Genomic DNA, 13,033 nt, shown 5'->3' with positions numbered 1-13,033 from the left:
TGCAGACTTCGTATGCAACAACTCAATACATTCCTCCATAGAGATGTCTCCTTTTCAGACTGTCCATGGCTACGAGCCCTGCAAGTTGCTCTCCTAAGCTACAGCATCTGCTGTTCCTTGAGGGCACAGACTTGCTGCAGGAGAGCCAGGCTACTTAGCTCCACTTAAAGAAAAGCTGCATTTGGCACAGGCAAGTGCGCCACAGATGTATCCAGGCAAAAGGATGTCAGGACTGCAATGGAGGATTTGGTGTGGTTTTCCACTGGATTTTGACCTTCTGTCCCATTGTAAAAAAAGCTGGACATAAAGTTTATTGATCCTTCCCAGTTTACCCAGTAAATTAACCCAGCAGCCCTTGGTGTAAAAGTGCCTGCTTTGATGAAAATTCTTTAGCAAAGTGAAAAACTGGCCTCTCACAGTATTTCTATGATTCGTTTATCTTCTACACAACAGTATCAGAGCCTTATAGCGCCCAGCTTTTTCCTGATCTATCCTCTACCCTGCCCCCCCTCAATTTACCTGTATCATGCTTGGATACCATGATAGCTTGCCCTGAGCAAGGCCCCAGACCCCCCAGGAATGAAAACTGACAGTGCCAACAAATATGCCATCCCTAGAGACCCAAGCAATGCTTTTCTCACCTTTTATCAGGCTTCTGCTCATTTATCACTACACTTTTACAACTCTTATTGGAGCGACAGATCTGCTTCTCATCTCTTTTATAGTTTTCATGGGATAAATTCTTCCTCTGTAAGTAATAGGTTTTCAGGTCCCTCAATCTGTGTCCAGAATAGGAGTTCCACATGCTGCTTTTGAATCTATCAACACAGGCAATCTCTAGAAAGTGTGGGGAGGGGAGGAGAGATATTGCAGATGTTACTCAATCCAGGTCTATCCTTTTTTTCACACTTGGGTATGCTTTTAAAGTCAGGAATTAAATTAGAACATTTTCACCTTTCTTGTTTGTTTGTTCTTACAGTGTTTTCATCCATGCAACACTATATTGCAATTCGGGCAGAACACAGAAAAGGCAAACAAATATGATAAGAATGAAGATCTGATAATAAGGCTGCCATGCAGTTGAAGCAAACTTCTGGGTAAAAAAAGTTACTAAGGCCAAATGCCAATTCTGAATAGCTTTCGGTTGTGAATGATGAATGTTTTTCTTGTTTTTGTCTCTCTCTTCTTCAGTAAACTTTGAAAATGATAAACAAAAACTGTTCTCAGGGTTTTTTTTCCTCCCATTTCCTATTGCCTGCATTTTAGCTCAGAATTTGCCCTACCCTCCCTCTCTATGATCAATGCCATGGATAGTATAGTATATTTTAAAGAAAGGCTCTACTTTGCTTATTCCTTTCCTTCTGTTCTGTACCAGCCTGCTACTGGCCCTGCAGCAAAAGCAGGGACAACCCCTTTACAAACGGCAAGAGGCTGGAATAAAGCCTGCTAAATTTATTCACATAAAACAGAGCAAGACAAGACACCAATCATGAAACAGGAGCTAAGAAACAGGAACTATCCAAGCGGTTGCCTTCAGCAAACCAGCCCTCCCACACATTCCCCTTAAATACAGTTCAGGGCGTGGCCTCTCTCTGCCTCCTTCCGAGGTGCCCCATTGCTTTCCTCTGTTTACTCCTGACTGACTGCCTCCTGCGTCGGGCGTCCTTGAACAGGGCCAGCTGTGGGTCATCTTCATCCACGCTGTCAGGCTCACACAGCTGGGTCTGCATCGTGACCAGATGAGAGGGGCCTGGCTGGGGGCTCTCATCAAGCTGTCCAATCCCCTCAGCAAGCTCTTCAACACCCCCCTCCTCCTCCTCTGAGTCGTCCGACCCAACTGCCGAACCCACAGGCTGACCCTGAATCACAACACTTTCTTAGTTTAGGTGGGCTTCCAGTATTCAAGTATTTTTTGTTTTGTTGTACCTTCTTTAACTAAATAGGACATTTTCTCTCTATCGACAACTATTTTATAGAGACTTCCTATGAAGACTTGGACAGCACCTGACAGGCCCAGAGAATCTCTTCTCTATGGACTGTCATTTTTTTCCAATTTAACAACAGAAGGAACAGGCTTCCTTTCATTTATTTGTTCCTTCTGGATTAGGGAGAGTCCCAGAATCATCCCTCAAGATTTTCCGATAACACCAACAATCTGCAAGCTGGGCTTCAAAATAGTTGGTGAGCTAAAGCTGGGGGTTTCGGGCTGAAATCACCTTGTTGTTGGATAAAACAGCTGCAAAGTCGCGTGATCGCACAGAGAGACGGACACTTGAGCTGGGTAGTATTTCTTTTATTCGGATCAGGAATGAATCTGGGACAAAGGGGTTTACCTGGTGTTTTTTATACCTGCCCAGGTGAATGATGGCCAATAGAATTGAACCTGGGCTTCCCGCCAGTGCATGTGGCCAATAGGTTTAAACCCTGGCTTCCCGCCAGAGCTGACCATGCCGGGGGCTGTCAAACTTGCTCCGTCCGGCTTTTCCCACCTCAGCGGTTATCGCCTGGAACTGTCCAGCCCCCTGCTGCGCTGGCATTTCCTGTGTATGCTAGCAGCATACACTACAACAGCCATTTTGGAATTTACTTTTCAAACAGACAATAATCTGTGCCCTTCATTTCTTAATCAATTGATGAGACAATATCTCTACTAGTTAAAAGAGTCCCTCTTTATTTAGGGCTTATCACTCCTTTTTGAAGCTATCACCATCTTTGAGACTTCTTTATAGTTAAATGACAAGGAAGAGGGTTGGTGGTGGCAGCTAAAATAAGAAAGCATGGAGTATTTTTTTCTTTTGAAATATAAGGATAAAAGTTGTGGTCTTAATTAACTTTTAAAATAATCTGTAACTTGTTGTGGTTGTTGAAATTTTCCAATTTTAACGAACTCCTATTGGCTAGAAAAATAGATGGAGAGAGAGAGAGAGAGAGAGAGAGAGAGAGAGAGAGAGAGAGAGAGAGAGAGAGAGAGAGAGAGAGAGAGAGAGAGAGATAACATTATTTGACCACTACTAGAGGAAGCTACAAAGATGTTTAACTCTGAGCTGGAGTCTGTCGTCAAAAAAATCTTTGAAAAGTTCATACAGAAAATCATTTATACCATAAATCCTATAGGGTCCAAAGATATTAATTATACAGAGGATGTTTAAAAAGAACAAGAGACACAATTAGGTGTAGAAAATCACCAACCCACTGTGTCAACTTTACAAATGCGGGATAATGTAAATAACTTAATTGTACCTCTGGAATATAAATCTGACACCAGCTTTTATTATGATGATGCAACTGAAATAAGAGTGCCAAGTAAGCTTGTAAGCCGCCCTGAGTCTTCGGAGAAGGGCGGGATATAAATGGAATTAAAATAAATAAAAATAAAAATAAAAATAAAAAAATAAAAAATAAATAAATAAATAAATAAATTTACAACTCCTAAGAGGTCACGTCTGGGACTTTTTCTTCATGGATACTAAGAAAGCCGAGAATCTTTTGAAGAAAAAAAGATATGATAGACATCTTAGAGAAGGAAATTTTTATTCTATGAGGATCTGCTCCAGATTAATCTACAACATCTAACAGAACAACTTTGGGATATTTTTTCACAGATATAAATAAGGCTGAGAATCTCTTGAAGAAAAGAGACTTGATAGATACTCCTGGGAAGAAACTGATTTCATTTTATGAAGATAAGCTGGAGGGAGTGACTTAAATTTAATGACTTAATTAATTAAGATGGATTTTTATAACTTTGATATATGTATTGAAAGAAAGCTTTCAGATAGTTTTGTATGTATAAAATGAGTTTGTAAATGCATGTCTTCTGTCTTTTTATGTAATGCTGAGTAATTCCCAAAGTTTATAAAATACTATTGATTAAATTTGAAAATAAGAGAAGAAAAAGATTTACTCCGTGAGGATAAACTCAAGGGAGAGATTTGAATTCAATGAGCTAATTGGAGTTAATTGGGCTTGTATTGGTATGATATATACTGTATATTGAATGAAAGCTCTAATGTAGTATTGTGTTTTGAGTTTAAAATGAAGGAGTTACTTGAATATTTTTTTAAAGTTAGTAAAATATCAAAATTAGAAAAAGTGTTTTCTCCCTTTATGGTTAAAATAATTAAAATAATGTAGAGGATTTTCTTGATACGAATTACGATAAAGATTAATGAGTTAATAAAAGCATATACTATTCCCCACAGCAAAGGAAAGCAGAGATGGTCAAACTGATTCTTTTATTCAAAGAAGAGAATATATCTAACCTTGTTTCCATTTTGAAATTGCTTCCGGATTTTGTGCTTGCAATGAAAAAAGAAATGAAACCTTTTGTTTTTGCTAATTAGATAGGCTTATTGTTATAGAAATGGCTTGTACATACTGTTGTGTAAAAGTAAAAAGTTGTGCTTGTAATGTTGTTACCTTCCACTGTGCTAAAGAGTGTCAGAAATTCATGCCTTTTTCTTTCTTTTTCCCTCTTTACATTATATCTTTTTTCCCTTTCCCTCCCCCTCCTCCTACTTTTCTATTACTTGATTGAATTTCTCTTTGTATTTTATATTTTGATAAACCAATAAAAGTTTGAACAAGAAAATTATTTTATAGAAGCAGGTTTGTCTAGAATTGCACAAGAATGTTCCAAAGAAACATACGGTAAACTAAATTGCTTGGTTACATGCTTTCCTGAAAAGCATTTCATGCAAAGATTAGCAAAGGAGAATAAAACCTGGTAGAATAGTATGACATAATATCTACTTTTTATCATAATCAAAGCTTAAAATTTTAGTGTCTAATATTTTTAGATTCCCACTTGCCAATTGGGAAAAAATAATTTTACAGAGATGAGTATACAGTTGCATAATAAAAATGATTTGTGTTGGTGTGTATACATTTATATACACAGCACATCATCAATAAGAAACAAAATAAAAAGATTAAGGTAGTCCACAGTTATGATGGCAACTGGGACTGGGAACCAAACAATGCAGCTTGCTGGAGTGTTGTAATAATAAGCTGGCTAAAAAGAACTTTGATCATAGTTCCTATAACTGAAGGAATGCTGAATTCTAAGGACTCTTTGCAAGCTCCCCTTATTCAGCACTGTTGTAATTCTGAACAGTCATTGAAAAACTGGTCATAACTTGAAGACTACCTGGAGTTGATATTTTCTCTCTACCTTCCAATCAAAAAGTATGTTTGCCTTAAATATTTTGCCCACAAAGAACTAGTTCTTTGGACTGTAAGACCAACACCATTATCATATGCTATGTTTACAAGAATTACACCTTTACAGAAGTCAACATGTAATATACCAGAATTCATTTGCTGCCTTTCTTTTGTGGATGTTTTGTTTTTGGGAAAATGCAGCTGTTTAGCGATCCATTTTTGATAAGAAGGACAAGTGCTCAGGTTAACCAGTCGCAATACTTCACAAATGCCCTGATGAAACAAAACAAAAACAAAAGGCAGTTATTTTGTCTTGTTGAATGGAGGTCTGTGAGCTGAATGAATGAACAAATACGGTCTGAAAATGTAGGCAGCTTATAATATTAAGAAATCTGTTCACCTGAATAATCAGTCTGAGTTTTAAAAACCAATACCTAAACTAGAAATTAGCAAAGTTATTCAGAATCCATATATGATCTAAGACTCTCTTTGGAAGTTCATTAGCAGTCCGAGGTAGATCAATGAAGGAAACCAAAGTTGTGAATGCTAATGCTACAATTATTATAAGATTACAGTAACAGAACCTTGAAAGTCTGAAAGTGACTTGCCTCTATCCAACTTTATGCTAAAAAGAACTAAGAACGGTCAACTCTGAATGCTTTCTCAAATTACATTTTGAGACCGAAAAGGAAATTTTAAAAATTAAAGATAATTTAGGGCAAAGGGGGCCAAACTGCAGTCCTGGGAAAAGACTTGAAGTGGTTCAGGTTGTATTTCATTAAAAAAGAGTTTGTATGACTTGGAAGCTGCTACTTGCCTGAGAATTGATTGATTATATCCAGTGGTGAGATTCAAATACCTGAACAACCGGTTCTCTGCATTGACATCGCTTCCGGAAGTCCGTTCTGGGCCTGGGCCTCTGGGGCCCAGAACAGGCTTCCGGAAGTGGTGTCCATACACATCTGGTGGGCTGTTTGGGGCCTGGAAGGCCTCCTCTGGGCCTCTAAGGCTCAGAACAGACTTCCAGAACTGTCATCCATGCACTTCCGGTGGGCTGTTCTAGGCCTTGCAGAAAAGGGCTAGGGCTTTAGTTGGTTCACTGAAGTCCACAAAAAATTAGCTACCAGTTCTGCCAAACTGGTGCAAACCATCTGAATTCCACCACCGATTATATCTGTATATACTTGCTTGTGCCAAAATGATTGTTTTGGAATAAAAGGTATACTGCAGTTACCTGTATCACAGAAACATTACCTTAGAAGAGACCTACGGTTCTCGTGAAGGAGTAAGGCTAAAGTATTTTTTATAAAACAATATTCATAATATCTAGAGTTTTTTAACTATTGATTTTTTTTCAAGTATGCATTTAATCATGGATATTTGCTTAGCTGAGCAAAAATGTTTTGGTGAATGAAATTTGCCTCAGGCCCAAAACTATTTGGATAGCAGAATGGCTGACCAGTGTGGGGTAAACAGCTGGAGATCTCCTAGTTCTTCAAATTCAAATTCTGGCACTATTTCATTACTCTTTCAAGACCTGTGTGGTAGGGTGAGATCCCATCATTCACTCCAGCTCCTTGACAGGAATCCACACACACACACACATGGGCAACAGTGATGTCCCCAGCTAATCCTTTCAACCCGGAAGTGCCTTAAATGTGCCTCTGACACAAATGGGGAGTGATTTGGTGGTTCCCACTATCGCAGCCTATCTTTCATCGACTACTGCACTTGTCATTCTCTCTCTAATCCCACCATATGAGAAAGTAGAACTTTCACAATTTGTATAGGCTTTTTGTCGATTAAAAGGTAAAAATGAGAGTAGGTTTGAAATGCCTATAATGCAACTATATAGAGGCATATGACTAAAGGCTTTGAACCTGGAAACAGGCCAACCTCACAAGAATTAAAATAAAAAAACTTTTTTAAAAAAGATATATACATGAAACCTGTTTTACCTTAAAATAAAATTACAAAAGTATAGATAATGTTCTGTGATGGAATGTAGTGAGAAGGTGGATCCCCAGGAGGAAAGGGGTGCATTCCAGAAGAGTAAAGGACAATTCAGTCCAAACATCAAGTGTTAGAGAAATAGAGTGAAGATAGCTCCTCCTTATTAGTTCACAGAGTGTATTGTGGTTGCAGATAGAGTCCTTAATCTGGCAAGATTTTGTCTATAGGCGTGAAATAATAAAAAAATAGCTTAGAAGAAATCAGATTGACTATATGCTCTGCAGCCAAAGATGGAGAAGCTCTATACAGTCAGTAAAAACAAGACCAGGAGCTGACTGTGGCTCAGACCATGAGCTTCCCATTGCAAAGTTTAGGCTTAAACTGAAGAAAGTAGGAAAAAGCACTAGGCCAGTCAGGTATGAATTAAATCATATCCCTGCTGAATATACAGTAGAGGTGACAAATAGATTTAAGGAATTAGATCTGATAGACAGAGTGCCTGAAGAACTATGGACAGAGGTTCGCAACATTGTACAACAGGTAGCAACCAAAACCATCCCAAAGAAAAAGAAATGCAAGAAAGCAAAATGGCTGTCTGAGGAAGCTTTGCAAATAGCTGAGGAAAGGAGGGAAGCGAAAGGCAAGGGAGAAAAAGAAAGATATGCCCAATTAAATGCAGAATTCCAAAGAATAGCTAGAAGAGATAAGAATGCCTTCTTAAATGAACAATGCAAAGAAATAGAAGAAAACAATAGAATAGGGAGGACCAGAGATCTTTTCAAGAAAATTGGAGAGATGAAAGGAGCGTTTCATGCAAAAATGGGCATGATAAAGGACCAAAATGGCAGGGACCTAACAGAGGCAGAAGAGATTAAGAAGAGGTGGCAAAATTACACAGAAGAACTATACAAGAATGAGCTTAACGTCCCTGATAATCACAATGAGGTGGTCACTGACCTCGAGCCAGACATCCTAGAATGTGAAGTGAAGTGGGCCTTAGAAAAGCTGAGCAACAACAAAGCTAGTGGAGGTGACAGTATTCCAGCTGAGCTATTCAAAATCTTAAAAGACAGTGCAGTAAAAGTGCTACACTCAATTTGCCAGCAAATTTGGAAAACTCAACAGTGGCCACAGGATTGGAAAAGATCAGTTTACATTCCAATTCCAAAGAAAGGCAGTGCCAAAGAATGTTCAAACTATCGCACCATTGCACTCATTTCTCATGCTAGTAAAGTTATGCTTAAAATCCTACAAGCTAGACTCCAGCAGTATGTGGATCGAGAACTACCAGAAGTACAGGCAGGATTTCGAAGAGGCAGAGGAACTAGAGATCAAATTGCTAACATACGCTGGATCATGGAGAAAGCTAGAGAGTTCCAGAAAAACATCTACTTCTGCTTCATTGACTATGCTAAAGCCTTTGATTGTGTGGATCATAACAAACTGTGGCAAGTCCTTAAAGAGATGGGCATACCAGACCATCTTATTTGTCTCTTGAGAAATCTATATGCGGGCCAAGAAGCAACAGTGAGAACTGGACACGGAACCACTGATTGGTTCAAAATTGGGAAAGGAGTCCGGCAAGGCTGTATACTGTCACCTTGCCTATTTAACTTATATGCAGAGCACATCATGAGAAAGGCAGGGCTAGATGAATCAAAAGTTGGAATTAAGATTGCCGGAAGAAACATCAACAACCTAAGATATGCAGATGATACCACTCTAATGGCAGAAAGTGAAGAAGAACTAAAGAGCCTCTTGTTGCGGGTGAAGAAGGAGAGTGCAAAACTTGGGTTGAAACTAAACATTAAGAAAACCAAGATCATGGCATCTGGCCCTCTCAATTCCTGGCAAATAGATGGGGAAGAAATGGAGGTAGTGACAGATTTTATTTTCCTGGGCTCCAAGATCACTGCAGATGGGGACTGTAGCCAAGAAATTAAAAGACGCTTGCTCCTTGGGAGGAAAGCCATGGCAAATCTAGACAGCACACTAAAAAGCAGAGACATCACCCTGTCAACAAAAGTGCGTATAGTCAAGGCTATGGTCTTCCCAGTTGCAATGTATGGCAGTGAAAGCTGGACCATAAGAAAGGCTGAGCGCCAAAGAATTGAAGCCTTTGAACTATGGTGCTGGAGAAGACTCCTGCGAGTTCCTTGGACTGCAAGGCGATCAAACCGGTCAGTCCTAGAGGACATCAACCCTGACTGCTCTTTAGAAGGCCAGATCCTGAAGCTAAAACTCAAATACTTTGGCCACCTAATGAGAAGGAAGGACTCACTGGAGAAGAGCCTAATGCTGGGAAAGATTGAGGGCAATAGAAGAAGGGGACGACAGAGAATGAGGTGGCTGGATGGAGTCACCGAAGCGGTAGGCGTGAGCCTAGATGGACTCCAGAAGATGGTAGAGGACAGGAAGGCCTGGAGGAACATTGTCCATAGGGTCGCGATGGGTCGGACACGACTTCGCAACTAACAACAACAACAACAAGCTTAGAAGAATTGTCACATGTTATTCTTGGTTTGGGGCCTGACAGTTCTAGAAAAATGACAAATGGCATTGTCAGTTCTCAATGAATGCTTTTTCCTAATGAACAGGAGTACTTGCAATTTGATATTGTGGGCCACTAGAAAACTAAAAATAAAATTAATTTCTTCTTGCCCAGTAAAACAGATGGCGTCCTAACTTGTACAAAGAAATAAGAACTTTAAGTGTAACTTGGCAGCACATAGAAAACAGAAAGAAACAATCTTAATATAATTTTCTGGCTGAAATTTTACCCATTTTTACAGAAAATAGCAATTTCTCGAACTAAAAGTTCCCCTGCTTCATTACATAGATAGCCTCCAACTTTCTGGGGAGAACCTCTTGCATCAGAGGCTACTTGGTTATAAATTTTTATTCTTTTCCAGCCTATCTCTCCCAGCTCCTCCCCAGTTCAACTATGCTTTGTTTTTAAAAAAACACCAAACAAATCCTTTCCATATCTGGCCTGATAACAGAAACATTCACATAATGGCTTGAATGCACAGTCCTGCCAACCATCCAGCCAAAATTTTGGGGATGTTATATGGATGGCACTTTTGTCATCATTAAATGCTTCAAACAAGAAGAAACACACCACCTACTTAATAACATGTTCACTGGGATCACTTTCACATATGAGGAAGAAAAGGACCAACAATTCCCTTTCCTCGACATTGACATAAGAAGACAGGATAATGGTGAACTAACAACCAGCATAATCCAAAAATCTACACACAGAAACCAGATTCTTAGTTTCACAACCGCACTGCACACAAGAGGAGCTGCATCTAGACCCTCTTCAAAAGAGCCAAGACACACTGTAGCACCAAGTCACTGAAAAAGCAGACAAGAAACACCTTTTCAATGTTTTCCTCCACAATGGCTATCCTACTTCCTACTCCGATGCATATCATCCAAACCCTGACGTACCATTCAGCCAACCGCAACACGGAAACAAGTCCTACCATACATCAAAGGAACATCAGAAATGGCTGCCAGGATTTTACAACACCTGGGAATAATGGTGGCTCAGAAACCCACATCCATGCTCTGACAAGAGCTATCTAAGATCAAAGCCAAAAACAGAAAGTAGACAGCAGCAAAAATAATATATAAAATCAGTTGCAACAATTGTAACCAGTTCTGTGTTGGACAAACAGGATGACAACTGAAAACAAGAATTCATGAACGACGGCTAGCGTTCAAGCGACACAACCAAAAATCACTGATCTCGACCAACTGACATTGAACAACACCAGTTCAACCGGGATGGAATAAGAATCTTTGGCTATACCAACACTTGCCCTGCATGCCAATTTGCCGAAGCCTGGTATTCTACAAATGTTTCAATCAACAAACATATAGATTTGGAACCAGTATATGAACTCATAAGAAACTGGACCATCAGAACGATCAATCAATGATAGAACTGACCACCGCCTCACCAGCTGCCTTTTGCACCATGCAACCAGCTAGTCACACGACCACCCTACCACACTAGACCTATTTAATATGAAGAGAAATGAGACAAGACACTTCAAACAAAGTCCTGCTGATGATGTTACATAGCTTTGTAACAAAACATTCAGGAGCTAAACGGAAAGCTCGGCGCAACAAACCATTATCAAAATCCTTTCCATCTTTAGTACAGGGAATGGTTGTAATATCTGTCTGTGCCCAGATTACAAAGAACATCTGTCCCTTAGAGTAAAATAGTAAAAGAGGGCCTATAGGGTTGATTACATCAGATGCCCCAAAGGGCCTTTCATGGGATTGCCATGTATTTATTGCCAATATAGAGGAAAACAGGTCACCTAGAACATGTGTGGAAAATAAGACATGGATTTGCATAAATATTATATGTGCTTTGAAAAAAGAGGGAAGAAAATAGAGATACTAGAATAAAAGTGTGATACTTTTTACTTGCTAACTCTGCTGTCCGCATGCTAATTGTTGAAGAGAAAAATCATTTAAGTTTTGGCTATTTTGTTCTACAGATATTTTCCTTTAAACCAGGTATGGACTGGTTTAATCTTAATCAGAGGACATTTTCAGACAAAAGACAATCTTCACATATCATGTTCGGCCATACAGTTTTTCCTGACTAGCATTAATCCCATTGCTGCAGCCTACAACGAAGTATAAATGTAAAGGCTGAGGCTGGTGAGGTGGATTCAATGGTTCTCAGGCTAAAGCTTGCCATTATGCAAAGATATTTTAAACAGTCCCTAATATCGTCAAGGGACTTTCCAAGCTAATTTGGAAGTGTAGAAGAAGCTGAGTCATGGATGTGTACAGAGGAATGCAAATGAATGCTGATATAGGAGTCAAGACGTCATCCTTTTATGAAACACAGGTGAAGATACAACTTACGTATTTATGTTCAACATGGTACAAGTGATGCAAATTACATATTTCTGTTATTTGTGTGATATGACATGCATGTCATCATTTGATATCATGATGGCCTATAATACAGTAGATACCTGAGATTCAGAGACCACCACTGGTGGTCTCTATTAATGGATTCCCTTAGTTTGGCATAGATATATTTTTAATGGATATATCACATGAGACTACAAAACCTTACTAGATTTTGGTGTTCCACATACAACATACATCATTGAAATAATCTGATTTTTCCATAGATCATAGGTTCATTGTTAGGAGCTGCTGACTTAATGCAGTGTGCAAATCCACCCATTTGTGAATTTGTAGATTAAAAAAAACCTTAACTAGTAGAAAGAAAAGGGTGCAAACCATACTATAAACATGAAACCAAAGTAAATCTCACCTTGGTAATAAATACCATACTGTGGGTTTCTGCAAGATCAGTGGTAATCACTTGTCCACAATAGAATCTCTCAACTTTGCAGAAATTAGCTATTTTATCTATTGTAGAATCAGGCAGTGTTTGAAAAAGATCTATAGCCCTGAAAATAGAAAAAAAAGGTGGCTATTCTCATCAACTATTTAATTAACTACAAACTGAAAGCTTTCAACTAAGTACATATCAAAGCATTCAGGAATGGCTCTGAGATATTCATCTCTAAATCCAGATCTATTCTACTATGTAAGGAACTCCATTAAAGTTATAGGGAAACACAGACAAAGGAAACCCAATCATCATTTTTCTCTAAGCCTAGCATGTGAAATTGTCCTTTTATTTTGTTGGCCTGATGCAGCTCAACAGACACCATTTAATTCCTCTGAAATACAATGTCCTACACATCTATGTGCATATTGTGCTGCATTCTGGAAAAATGAAAATGATGCTAAAGCATGTAGCAGATGCTTAAATTCCAAATTATATATAGTAACAGAGTGAGCGCCTGTTACTCGTCCCAGCTTCTACCAACCTAGCAGTTCGAAAGCACGTAAAAATGCAAGT

At 39.0% G+C, this 13,033-nt stretch overlaps 1 protein-coding gene across 1 annotated transcript in view; it reads right to left on the bottom strand.

The window, feature by feature from the left end:
* Positions 1-13,033, bottom strand: part of CNBD2 (cyclic nucleotide binding domain containing 2) — a gene marked incomplete at its 5' end in the record, with an annotated part of 32,509 nt that overhangs the window by 9,253 nt on the left and 10,223 nt on the right. Inside the window, 3 exons of the mRNA XM_081315015.1 lie at positions 642-837; positions 5,310-5,436; positions 12,437-12,575. Coding sequence (XP_081171141.1) covers positions 642-837; positions 5,310-5,436; positions 12,437-12,575 — 462 coding nt within the window. The remainder of the gene's footprint in view (positions 1-641; positions 838-5,309; positions 5,437-12,436; positions 12,576-13,033) is intronic.

The sequence above is a fragment of the Vipera berus genome, assembly GCF_964194415.1.
Source record: "Vipera berus genome assembly, chromosome: 1".
Lineage (NCBI taxonomy): Eukaryota > Metazoa > Chordata > Lepidosauria > Squamata > Viperidae > Vipera > Vipera berus.
Note: the sequence above shows the minus strand (reverse complement) of the source record. Positions and strands in the feature narration are given on the sequence as shown.